The 12,282-nt window shown below is 41.6% G+C and overlaps 1 protein-coding gene across 2 annotated transcripts in view; it reads right to left on the bottom strand.

Moving 5' to 3' along the window:
• scube1 (signal peptide, CUB domain, EGF-like 1) overlaps nt 1–12,282 on the bottom strand; it is a 153,640-nt gene that overhangs the window by 36,217 nt on the left and 105,141 nt on the right. For both annotated transcript variants that reach the window (XM_042511140.2, XM_042511141.2), the window contains one exon: nt 10,000–10,116. In XM_042511140.2, the coding sequence (XP_042367074.1) occupies nt 10,000–10,116 (117 nt within the window). The remainder of the gene's footprint in view (nt 1–9,999; nt 10,117–12,282) is intronic.

Below are 12,282 nucleotides of genomic sequence, written 5' to 3' on the forward strand. Positions count from 1 at the left end.
GCCTGGTCCTGCTGTTGACGTTCAGGTATGGTGCAAACAATTCCAGCTGTCTAGAGTTTGCTGGACCCATCCACTGGCAGTGTTTCATTGGACATCATCCAGCAGGGTGTCAAAGGGCTGCAACAGATTCCATACAGCTGCCTCATGAAGTGACGTCATCTCTCTGCGTATAATGCTGCCGTGCCAGTATGTTCTGGCATACCGCAACCGTAATGTCAACATAAGCACATAGCAACCAACGTTGGGACGTTCACAAAAGTACATGCTGGCACAGATGTTTAGGTTTTGGCAAAAGAAGACATGGTTAGGTGTTGATAAAAACCATCACATTTAGATGAGAAGCAAACCCTGGACTCCCCGCATGAACATTCCGGGTTGTTGGACCCATCAACCGGCCCTCCCACCAGCCATATAAGGGACCTTTGTGCACCTTATATTATGATGTTTCAACCTGACTCCATCCAGCGTCGTATAATGTGGACGTGACACGTCCAACCATGTTCTATCCTCATCATGCGTATAACAACACCATGAAGGATTCTGTCTGCCATGTTCTCAGCTGACATATCATGCAGATATGAAAATGGCTTTTGATGTCTGGATCTTGCACTGAAAGCACTGCAAAAGCCTCGTTATATGACGCCTTTGGAATGACAACAGGCTGAAATAGTAGTCTGCTTTTGATGTACGTTCAGAATCTTTTATAAACAGCCCTGGACTTTTCTGAGTCCTTTTGTGACTTACCGTTCAGGAGTGAACTCAGTAAGTGGCTTCTCTGGCAACTGCATGGCACCTCAGTATTAGTCCACATCTTAGTTTGAATATTTTAAGGCAAAATTTATGGTGACATATTTAACTATAACACTCATTTTGCTGCAACTGTACATTGAATATCTCGAAATTAATAATAAAGTATTTTTCAGTATTTTGTTATCGCAAAAATATCTTGAAATATCATAATATTATTTGACGGCCATATTGTCCACCACTAATAAACAATATAAGGCTATATGATGGTTAATATAAAGTATGATTCTTGTAAATGATCAAATATGTATCCCATGCTTCCAAATATTTCTTACTTCTTTCTAAACAGACAGCGAGAGAGATAAGTGGACACACACACATAAGCAGACAGAGACAGAGCTTTGATTAGAAAAGAGCAGAGGAGCAGAGCTGTTAACTGTTGTGAAACTGCTGACGCATGGCTGCACACTGTACTTTTTTCCAAATATTCCAAATACAGTGAAACACAGAATATCTTTGGGAGCCAATATAAAACTGTAAACCTCACATTTTACTGTAGAAAACTATTATACAGTAACTTTAACTGTAATATACTGTTGACAAAATTTGGTAATGGTAAAATTCCAGTTGGATGCTGGCAGTAGTATACTGTAATTTTACAGGAAAATTTGTTACAATGTGGATGATACATTTTTTAAAAAATTGATTTAAAAGTGTATGCAAATCTGACGTCTCTTTGCATGTTTCTATGCATAAAGGGTTCGGATATTAGTTCCCTGCTGAGTGGATGTGATCATGTCCCTGTCTCAGTCTGATCTGATTGTGTGTTTGTGCTTTCAGGTCTTTTCAGGTAGACGAGGAATGCAGGCCAGTGGGGACGTGTCTCAGGTGCCAATACACACTGTGTGCTGTACGGCGACCACACGCTATCCACAAAAGCACATACACACAACTTAAAGCATACACACACTCACAAACACACACATGCACACACACACACAATCACACATACAAAACCTCCAATGGGCTTGTATGTGCACAAAACATGCAACCTCCATGTGTTAATTAACCTGGAGAAACACATGGACACACATCTACAGTAACTCATCCTGCCTCCAGTGTGCACCTTCTAATCAAACATCTGGAAACTGTCTCTCTCTCTCTCTCTCTCTCTCTCTCTCTCTCTCTCGTTCAGTTGCCGGCACGAGAGCTCCATGATGAAATGCCTCCTCGAGTTGGCATGTCTGTCATCATGAGAGGCTGAACCGACTCGTCTGTCAGCGCAGATGAAAGGGCGTTTATCGAACTGGTGGGTTTTAAACATGCCCTACATAGTTTATATTGAAATGATTATGATAGACAGGCATGACAGGGCACATCCCCTTGACTTTAAAGCCAGCTAGACACAGACGGAGAGAGAGAAAGAGAGAGAGAGAGAGAGCTGTCTGTCTCTATTGAGCAATTTAGTGTCACATTAGATGAGACCACCTCGCAGCGTGGCACTTATCTCGCCGCTAACTACTATGTTCAGTAAACGACTAAATGCCAGCAATTATACTGCAGTCTGTGCACGGCAACACGCTTCTGTGGAACACCACTGTGATTACATGTGCCACCGGAGTTGACACACACCCACACACACACACACACACACACACACACACACACACATGTCCACGCACCAATAGGCTTCAGCAGGAGATATTGATAATCTAACTTGCAGACAGTCAGAGCAACCTCTGTGTGCTGTTGCCAAGGTTACAACAAGTCTCACTTGGAATTTACTGAATGCTTTTGCAAGTTGAGGCCTTGTCAATAAAGACAGAACTAAAGCACAGTCACCTTATAGAAACATGGCTCTGAGTTTGAAGACACTGGGATCTTTCCACATGTGTAAATGGTAAATGCACTTTACTTGTATAGCACTTTTCTAGTCTTATTGACCCCTCAAAGTGCTTTAACACTACATGTCACATTCACCCATTCACACACACATTTACACACTGGTGTAAATGTACTGTACTGTACTGTACAAGGTGCCACCTGCTACTCAGAAATCATTCACACACACTCACACTGCAATGAAGCAGTATCAGGAGCAATTTGGGGTTCAGTATCTTGCCCAAGGATACTTCGACATGTTGCCCAGAGGAGGTGGGGATTGAACCAGATGACCCACTCTACCTCTGAGTCACAGCCGCCCCACTGGGTGTGACCTGCCTGCCTTTTGCCCATTGCATGCTGGAATATATCTGATTCCTTGTGTATTTTCATTTAGAATTCTTGGGGAAATGATGAACTATCATAAAACTTAATGATCACTAAACTCAGCAGGTTATATTTGGGACAGGTGTCTGTATAGGACGGCCTTTTAATTCCTTTCACACAAAACTGTTGCTTAGCAAAGATGGAAATACAATCAAATTGCTTATTTAAACCTCTTTTTTGCAACTTGTTCACTCTGCCAGTACTACTGTCTTCTCTGGTGCTCATGATTTCAGTACACTTAACTCAATGACTGAATTGTAGAGAATCTTTCTAAGCTAGCAATGTGTGTAGCATATCCTTATTGATAACATTTTAAATGTTACATTTGTGTGTGCCATCTAAGCAGCTAACTCCAACAGGTAGGTAACCCCCCAGTTTTATACATCTGATTCTATACAATAATTTTTCACGGCAACTGGACCAGACCTCTACTTGAGACAGGCCTTTATTTTGCAAAATGTGTCGCCATACTGGGCTAGTAAAAGGATCCGGGCATCTAATTGGGACAAGGTTTGTAGTTTTATGGTAGTCTTTTACATCTGCTAATCTCTTCTTTTTTTTTTTTTTTTGCATCTTTCTTGTTGCCAATAATATTGTCTTCTTCGGTGCCCATGGTTTCAGTAAAATTAATGGCATGATTGAACTGTAGAGAATCTTACCAAGGTAACCATGTGTGTAGAAGAACTTCTATAAAGATGAACTTCATGGCAACCAGAGCAGGCCTCTAATTGAGACAGCCTTTATTTGTCAAAATGTGTCGCCACACTAGGCTAGCAAAGAGCTTTTATTTGAAGGTTTACTGTATACCATTTTGGAATCCTTAGAACAGAAGGAACATGAAAACTAAGCTTGTCATTCTTTTCAAAAGCTCAATATGGCCATGTTGAATTTAAAAAATGGCAAAAGTTCAAACTTTGTGCAGGTGTTACCTTCAGTGGCAAAAAATATAACTGTTATTCAGTCAAATATCTATATAAACCAAGGGCAATCACTTGGATATGATAGACACCAATTTGATTTAGAGATCCAGCCAAAAACAGGATATTGCAGGATATTTTGAAAGTCCAAGATGGCTATCACAGAGACTTGGAAATGGAGAAATAGAAACATTGGTTTGGGGGTTTGTCACACTCTAAACTTAAACTAAAAAGGTGTAGTTTCTAAACTCCCTAAAGATTTTGAACAAAGTTTGCAGTCAGAACATTGTGAACCTGACTAACAGAACAACAAAATCAGTTTAGAAAATGATCAGATGGGAGCATCCTGATGGCTTAAATGTATAGTTAGAAATCACATACTGATATCAATTAGTCATTCAATTATTTATGTTTCACATGGATTTATTACTCTAGTTAAATGTGATCCCGTCAGCTCCTTTAACTTGTGCTCTGTGATTTAGTCCTTTTTGCATCTTCCAACATTATCAGCTGCTGCTTAATAATTATCCATATGTCCAGGTGGTTCTGTTAATCCATGGCTTTTGGTTGTGTAATGATTTAACTATACACCAATCTGACCATGATGTTGTATGGTACACAGGCAGCGACTCTACTCTGTAGCAATTTCTGAATGGTGTAACAATACAGCTGAGACTCGCAGCGAGAATAGGACTGCATTTCATGCTCCCATGGTTACACCATGCCATATTCACCATAAAGCATATACATAATTATTCTAATTATATTATTAAAATTATGTTACAAAGACAAATGTAGGATATATTATTTTTCAAATTTTCTGGAATTTTTTTGGCTCATTTTCCTGTTTTTTTTCCCTTTTACTCTTCTTCTTTTGCATTTTTTCAGGTAATTTTCTTAAAACCGTCAACTATATTCTAGCAAATTTTGCTCACCATCTCCTCTCCATGTTTTTGAAAGAAATCAAACCAATTTGTACAAGGGTTAAATGACATACAGAAAATACATATTTTTGGTCATGTGGGTCAACTGAGCCTTAAACATAAGCAAACTTCACTTCCTGTCTCTTAGCCATGAAGTTAATGTGGTTGCCACTCATACATTCCACCTCAGCTCCACCCAGCATCCAACACACTGTACAGTTATGGATATTTGATCACTGGCTCACTGTAGTGATCTGAAAAGATTAGAGTGGAGTAAAGCCACACTTGTTTAAAAATCTCCTTTCAGAGATCTATGGGTGATCTCTCACTGCAGCCATGATTGCAGTTTAAATGTCCTGTGCATGTCCTAGGTCTGGTAGTAATATGGCTGCAGGGTGAAATAAAGCCCACTCAGTGTGTGTGTTCAGAGAAGTATGGTGTTTGCATCAGTGTGAGTGTTGTCTTCCTGTTCGTTGCCCGGCTGATAGATTCTGATCGATGTGCGCTGCCTGCTCTGTGTCTCTCAGCTCCCCTCAGTGCTGATCCTTGCACTGGGATTTATGAAGCCCGGGGGCTGATCCACAGTCAAATTATGTGGGCGGGGCACAGCTGGACTACACTCCTATCCATCTTCCCCACTCAACTCGCGCCCAAAAAAGAGGGGACCACTTTTCATTTTTCCACCACTGTAAATGCTGGGTTCTGTCAGGAACACAAATCACCCATGGAGACAGACTGGAAGTGTTCGCACAAACTGCTGGGTTTGAACCTGACATCAGAGCAGTGGATGAGACGTTCTCCCAGCATGCAACAGCAGTGTTACATGCATGTCGGCATACGATACTGCTGGAGGGGCTGCTGGAGCCGAACGGTTGGCCTCATGAACATGGCTTTTCATTTTGTCCTCCCATCAACTGTTTTATTGAGTGCCCAAAAACATCTGTTTATGTACAGATGACAAAGCCCTCTAGTGGCTGGAAGTCAGGTGACGTTATCGAGCGACACAGTCCACTAGCGTGCTCTCACTCCGAACAAGCATGCCTTCCACGTCCAACTGGAACACGGCTGGACGGTGTCAAATGAGAATGTGCCCAGACAGAACCGGTGATGGTGGTTCACACTATGCAGGTTTTCATTACAGATTTGTGCAAAACTTTTTTGAATTTTTTTGAAATGTCACTAAAACATACTTACAAAATGATTGCATTTCCACTGAGTGATGTTCTGCTACTTCTCCTCTGATAACATTCCAAGAAGCATGGTGATGGATGTTCAAAACATCAGCAGCTTTGTTTCTATTGCAGCCACTGCACTAGCCTTCATTATTTCCAATCCAAGGCCACGTACGCGTGTTATGGAGCCATAATGGAAAGACAAGCCTCTTATATATGGGAGCGGCCACGTATGAGGGATTTCTGGGAGGAGATAGTCCACAATTTCACAGAGGAATTGTGGATTCAAAACTTCAAGATGATCTGCTCAACTTTTGAAGGGTTATGTGATATAACAACAACTCATAACAGCTATAACACCTCTTGTAGAACCTGCTGCATCATGAGGAAGCCAGTTCCTACTGACAAGCACATAACCATAGCATCACGTGACCTAGAAAAGACAAAAAAGTGTTTCCATTGCAGTTTTGAAAAATATGGCTTTTTTGAATTGGCTGAAATATCACCTCATGACAGCATAAAAGCTTTTTTGCAATAAATGGGAGTTTTGCTTTTTTTTTTTAAATGACATGTTTCCATTTGGCATATTTTATCTTCGCAATTTCAATTTGTGCAGTATGAGTCTTAATGGAAACCTGCGTACTGTCACCTCAGAGCAAGAGGGTTTTGGGTTTGAAACCACTGTGATTGGGCCCTCCTATGTGAAGGTTGCTTGTTCGTGTTCTCTTTGCATGGACTAGAATAAATTACAGTTTTGGCTGACTGACTGATTTGTCCTGTCTTTTAGTTGAGTACATCTGCTGATCCACAGCTGGATGGTGCTGTTTGTGTGAGGGTGTGTATGTCATAGGGGGAGAGAGAGAGAGAGAGAGAGAGACAGAGAGAGACGGTGGCCAGCGTGGGCCTCACTGTTCAAACATCTCAAAGTTTGCCGACGCGTTGTCTGCCTGCCAGGCCTGAGACAGCTCTGGCTCCAGGATTTCACACACCTACATGCCACATTCTCAAACTGGATCACACTCATTCCGTGAGACACACACACACACAAACAGTATTATACAATTTCAGAGCACGCTCACATCACACAAAGTGCACAGAGTCTGACACTCAAAGAGTCATTCTGCTGTCACATGACCTGCACCTTGTTGCTGTAAAGACTCTCTTGTCTCCTTAACTATGTTGCTCACATGTGCACCACTGCTCCATCTCTCCATCAGAGAGGGAAAGCAGAGGAGGTCTAACCATCAACCACCACACATGCACATGTGGCAGAGGAATGTGCTGCTTCTACAGGTAGTCTTACCAAACAAACATGACTCAGAGAATATCCACTGTACACGCCCATGTGAATCAAAGTATAGAAATCAAATATGTGTCAAAACTATCCAAGCCATAGAGATGCAAATGCATTTTATTCTGATTTGCTTGATGAACAGGTTCAACATTTTTCAATTGCCGGGCCAAGGTGTCAGAACGAACATTGAGATACATACAGCTTGCTGGAATCATTCCCCCATTAGCGTCAGGATCTCACACCAAAACCACTTCAAAAGCGGCAGTATTTGACAACTTCAGAATAAAACAGGCTGAATAAAACACTCAGCAATATCAGCTAAGTGTTTCAGAGATGAGGGAAAATGTGGTAATAGTTTAGCCTTCTGCTCATTGAAACATTCACGGCTGCAGCTTTGAGTTCATATTTATGAAGCTAACATTAGCTAGAGCCTCCAATCACAGCATGTCTTATGCTTAGCTCCCCACAGCTACAGACCAACTTAACAGGAAGAGAGCAGGCAGCAGCTCCAGAACAGCCACAACTACCCGAAACCAGCCAGTGCAAACCCCAGAGACCAGAGCGCCATGACTCCCTGCTGTATCAGCAACCTTTTTTGTTTCTGCCGTTACACAGAGCTGCAGTAGATGCTGACAGAAGCTCCGTCTGCAGGCAGCTCTTCAATGAAGTAAGATGAAATAAATCAAAACACTGCTACTGCACACAGCTACTGTATGAAGCATGTGCGTATGGCCTTGGTTATCTAGCGGGAGGGGCAAAGAATAGAGATGAGAAAGATGCCAGAGGAAGGTGTACTTGCAAATCAGCTAGGTATTTTTTTTGTTTTGTTTTTTTGCCTTTCCAGATTTCTGCCTACAGAAGCTTTTCCCTCCAAATGCACTGATGTGAGATGAAATGCACAGTCCTCTCATTGTGCAAAAATGCAGACAAAACTTTATCTGAGGCTAATATGAGGTTTCAGGAGTCTGAGTTAATCAAATCATCCAACGTTACTGTTGTTTTAGTATGAAGTTGCTTATTGAATGCCTGAACTGTGATATCTTATCAAGCAATGGAGAACAGATAACAAAAGAGCAAATATTGTACTGAAATTTCAACTGCATATTAACATGCATGTTTGCAGGGAGCAAGGATTGCAAACTTTGTCCCATCTATTACAGTTTCCATCCATGTCTGTAAAAACATGGATGCTTCACACCCAACTTCCCCCTAACAGCACAGAAGATCTCTACATCAGCACAGTTTAAACATTGGCGTCACCAATTCAGTATCTGACGAAATGTCTCCCCTTCTGTCCCTGAGATATGATGTTGAGCCTGAAAAGTATTTATGCAGAAAATTATGATGTCACAGTGAAGCTGACCTTTGACCTTTTGTATACCTTTTGTACACCTTTTGTGTAATTTGTCACCTCATCATTATATCCTATTTGACACTTGTGTGAGATGTTGTCATAATTAGTGAATACATTCTTGGGTTTTGGCCATTAACATGTTTTGTGAGGTGACCTTTACCTTTGACCACCAAATTTGTTTAATTGCATCTTTAAATTCAAGTAGTTGTTTGTGCAAATTCAATAAAATATCGAGAGATATCATGCTCACAAGAATGAGACAGACACAAAGTAACAGTGACCTTGATCAATGACTGCTAAATTCTAATCTGTCAATTGTTAGGTTAAGTGATTCTTAAGATATTGCATTAACAAGCATCAGACAGATGCAAGGTCACAGTGACCTTGAACTTTGACTATGAAGATCTTGTCAGTTCAGCGCTGAGTCAAAGTGAATGATTGTACCAAATTTGAAAAAACTCCCTCGAATTCTAATCAGTTCATTGTTGAATCTATGTGCATGTTTGTGCCAAATTTGAATGAGAAAAATCCCTAGAGCTTTTGAAATATCACGTTGACAAGAATGAAACAGAGGAAGTCACGGTGACCTTGATCTTTAACCTATGACAACCAAGATCTAATCAGCTCATTGTTGAGTCCAAGTGGATGTTTGCATCAAATCTGAAGAAATTTCCTCAAGTTGTTCTTGAAATATATCATGCAAATAAGATGGATGTTGGGTCACAGTGACCTTGACCTTTAATCACAAAATTCTCATCAGTTCCTCATTGAGTCCAAGTGGACGCTTCTGCCAAATTTGAAGAAATTTACTAAAGGCGTTCTCTGGTTATTGCCTTTACGAGAGTAGGACATATGGATGTACAAATTTTTTTTTAATATATCATTGTAACCAAATGTAACCAAACCCTGTCAGTGCTGCTTGAATAAAGCACCTCTGCCTGTAGAACCCTCTGGTCAGCCTCGTTCAATCGGGCTATTTGTTTATACAAAACAATAAAATAACATATTTGGGATGTTAAAGTGCATGCTGCAGCAGCTTTCTCCTCGGTCCACTATCATTGACGTCAAGCGCCGGGCTGGTGGAAGTCAAGAAATGCTCAGCGGCAAAGTCAACAACAACAAATTGCAGCAGTGGCAGTGACCGCAACTGGAGCACTGTGCAGCTGGTAGTGAAGCGGATTGCTGGGATCTGGTTTGGCTCTGGATCACTCAGACAGCAGCCGAAGCAGGCTCAGGTGCACCTCTGCATACACTGAGTGCTCAGTGAGCAGCAGCTGGACACCACAGACCATACAGCAGCCCTCACACACACAGATTTACTAACCTTTGCAGGTTTTGCCATCGGGCTGCAGAGTGAATCCCACAGGGCAGCTGCAGCGCACCCCTGTGGCTGTGTCTTTACACGTCCTGTCGCAGCCGCCGTTGTTGACGGCACAGGTCTCTGCAGATGGCGGGACAGAGGTGGAGAAAGAGACAGAGAATAAGGGGGTGTTAAAATGTGACCCCTGCTTCAAAAACAGCATGAAACAGAAGTGATATGGGTTGAGACAAAGTTTCATGCGGTTGAAAAATACACAAAAGACAGCATAGTAGGATATTATGTATTGTCATGGAGCTTTGTCAACATATAGATGAAGAAATTACATCACAGTTTTCACTAGTAGAGACATCTTATATCCAGGTAAATAAAGTGTTTGTACACACAGAAAGTCAGGATTTGTTTATCAATGGCAGCTGGGGATCATTACAAGATAAAAACACATGACACTGTGCTGATAGAGGAAGGTGAACTCTTTGGCCCAGAGGTTGCTCCTGTTTCCAAACATGACAAGAAATCAGTTAACACAAAGAAAAAGACGGGGTTAATGTGAGCAGATAGAAAAATAAAGTTAGTTCAGGGTCGAGTGCTGTAAGTCTAGAACACACTCGTATTTGACTCCAGAAAAATGTTCTTGTATGTGGCGCAGATAAAGGTTTGCTGGGACTTGTGGATATTGCCTGAGCTGATCCCAAAGCAAACACAAGCTCATGGTAACTCTAGCTCACCTGCCCGGCTGCTGTTGCTTTAGCAAAGCTCAGCACACACTTTCCCGACAGGCCTGGAGAAGTGCTGAGGAGGCTGAACTTTGACTTTGACTCATGTTTGTTGAAAGGGATTCAATGAAACTATACCTAATAAGGAAGTTTCAGTTAGTGACTGTTCAGCCTTTGGTGGGTTTGACTTCAGTAATTCCACAGAAAGTCCTACATATTGCTGCTGTGTGAATGAGGTGAAAGTTAAAGGGATCGTTTGGGATTTTTTAAAGTGGGGTTGTATGAGGTACTTATTCATGGTGAGTGTATAATCTAAAGTGGATGGCTGTCAGCACACCCCGAAACTGGAGAAGTGAAGGGGTGCAGAAACAGAAGCTAAGCAATGTACTGCTGTGGAAGGGGGCCAGCAGCAAAAAAAGAATTTTAGCAACCTAAAGCAGTTTTACTATGTCATTTCTTTGCTTTATATTTTGTCAGACAGCAATTAACCATTAACAGCTTCAGAGAAATACAGAAACTGTTGGTCTATCGCTGCCTTAATCAGTTACTCTAGCCCATTATTATTTCAAAGTCATCAAATACTGCTGCTTGATAGGTGATTTCATCATTAGACACTGATGCCAAAAGCGATATTTCATGGCAGCATGATTCATGGTGTGGCCGTAAGATACGTGGACAAGCAGCATCACTTCATAGTGCAGCCAGATGGCACCTGTTGCAGCCGTATGATATGCTGTTGGATGGTGTCATGTTGAAACGTTGACAGTAACAACGCAATAAATGGAGCTGGAAGGTCCATAAAGGGCTAGCCGGAACACCTGCCAAGCTGCAGACCACAGTTTGAGACAAAGAAATAACAAAACCAGTTGTTTAACCCTAACCCCAATGTGGGTGTTTTAAGCCAAAACAGATCTATCACTGACAACAGCTGAGTTGTTTCTGTTCTCAAAGGTTAACCAAATGTTCACCACAGCATCTTTGAGACCAGGCTAGCCTCATGCACTGTTCCTACATTTTCCTACAAAAAGCAATACACCAAAATACAGCCCACATATTTTGTAAAGCTGCCATCACATGATCAATGTGCTGACAGGAGCAAACAAGGAGGTGGTCCTGAATGGTCTGTAAGGGGGCAGGTTGAGGTGGTGGATGGGTCTGCTGTTTGCTTCCCGTATGAATGCAAACTATGATGTTCTTTTCTATATCTAACCACTAGCTTTTGTTTCCTTAACCTAACCATGTGCTTTTGTTGATGTGTGGCTTTGGTTGCCACATGCTTTTGCTGCCAAATCCTAACCACCACTTCAGATGAGAATGTGTTGGTTTGTTTGTTTGTGTTATTGTGTGACTTTGGGGACTCCAAACTAATCCACTTTGCCAAAATCACACAGTAATACAAATTAACTTACTGGCAATGGTTACTGGTACTGGAGGCAATGGTAAACCAGCAGCTCCTGTTAAATTACTAGTTTTCACTACAGAGTCCGACTTTAAAGAGAGCAATATAACAACTTCAGTTCCCTGTGGGAAACTGCTGTGTGCAATGAGGTAAAGCAGGGAAAATACTCTAAAT

The sequence above is a fragment of the Plectropomus leopardus genome, chromosome 22 (genome assembly GCF_026936395.1).
Source record: "Plectropomus leopardus strain MGB_pleo_1.0 chromosome 22, ASM2693639v1, whole genome shotgun sequence".
NCBI classification, from domain to species: Eukaryota; Metazoa; Chordata; class Actinopteri; order Perciformes; family Serranidae; genus Plectropomus; species Plectropomus leopardus.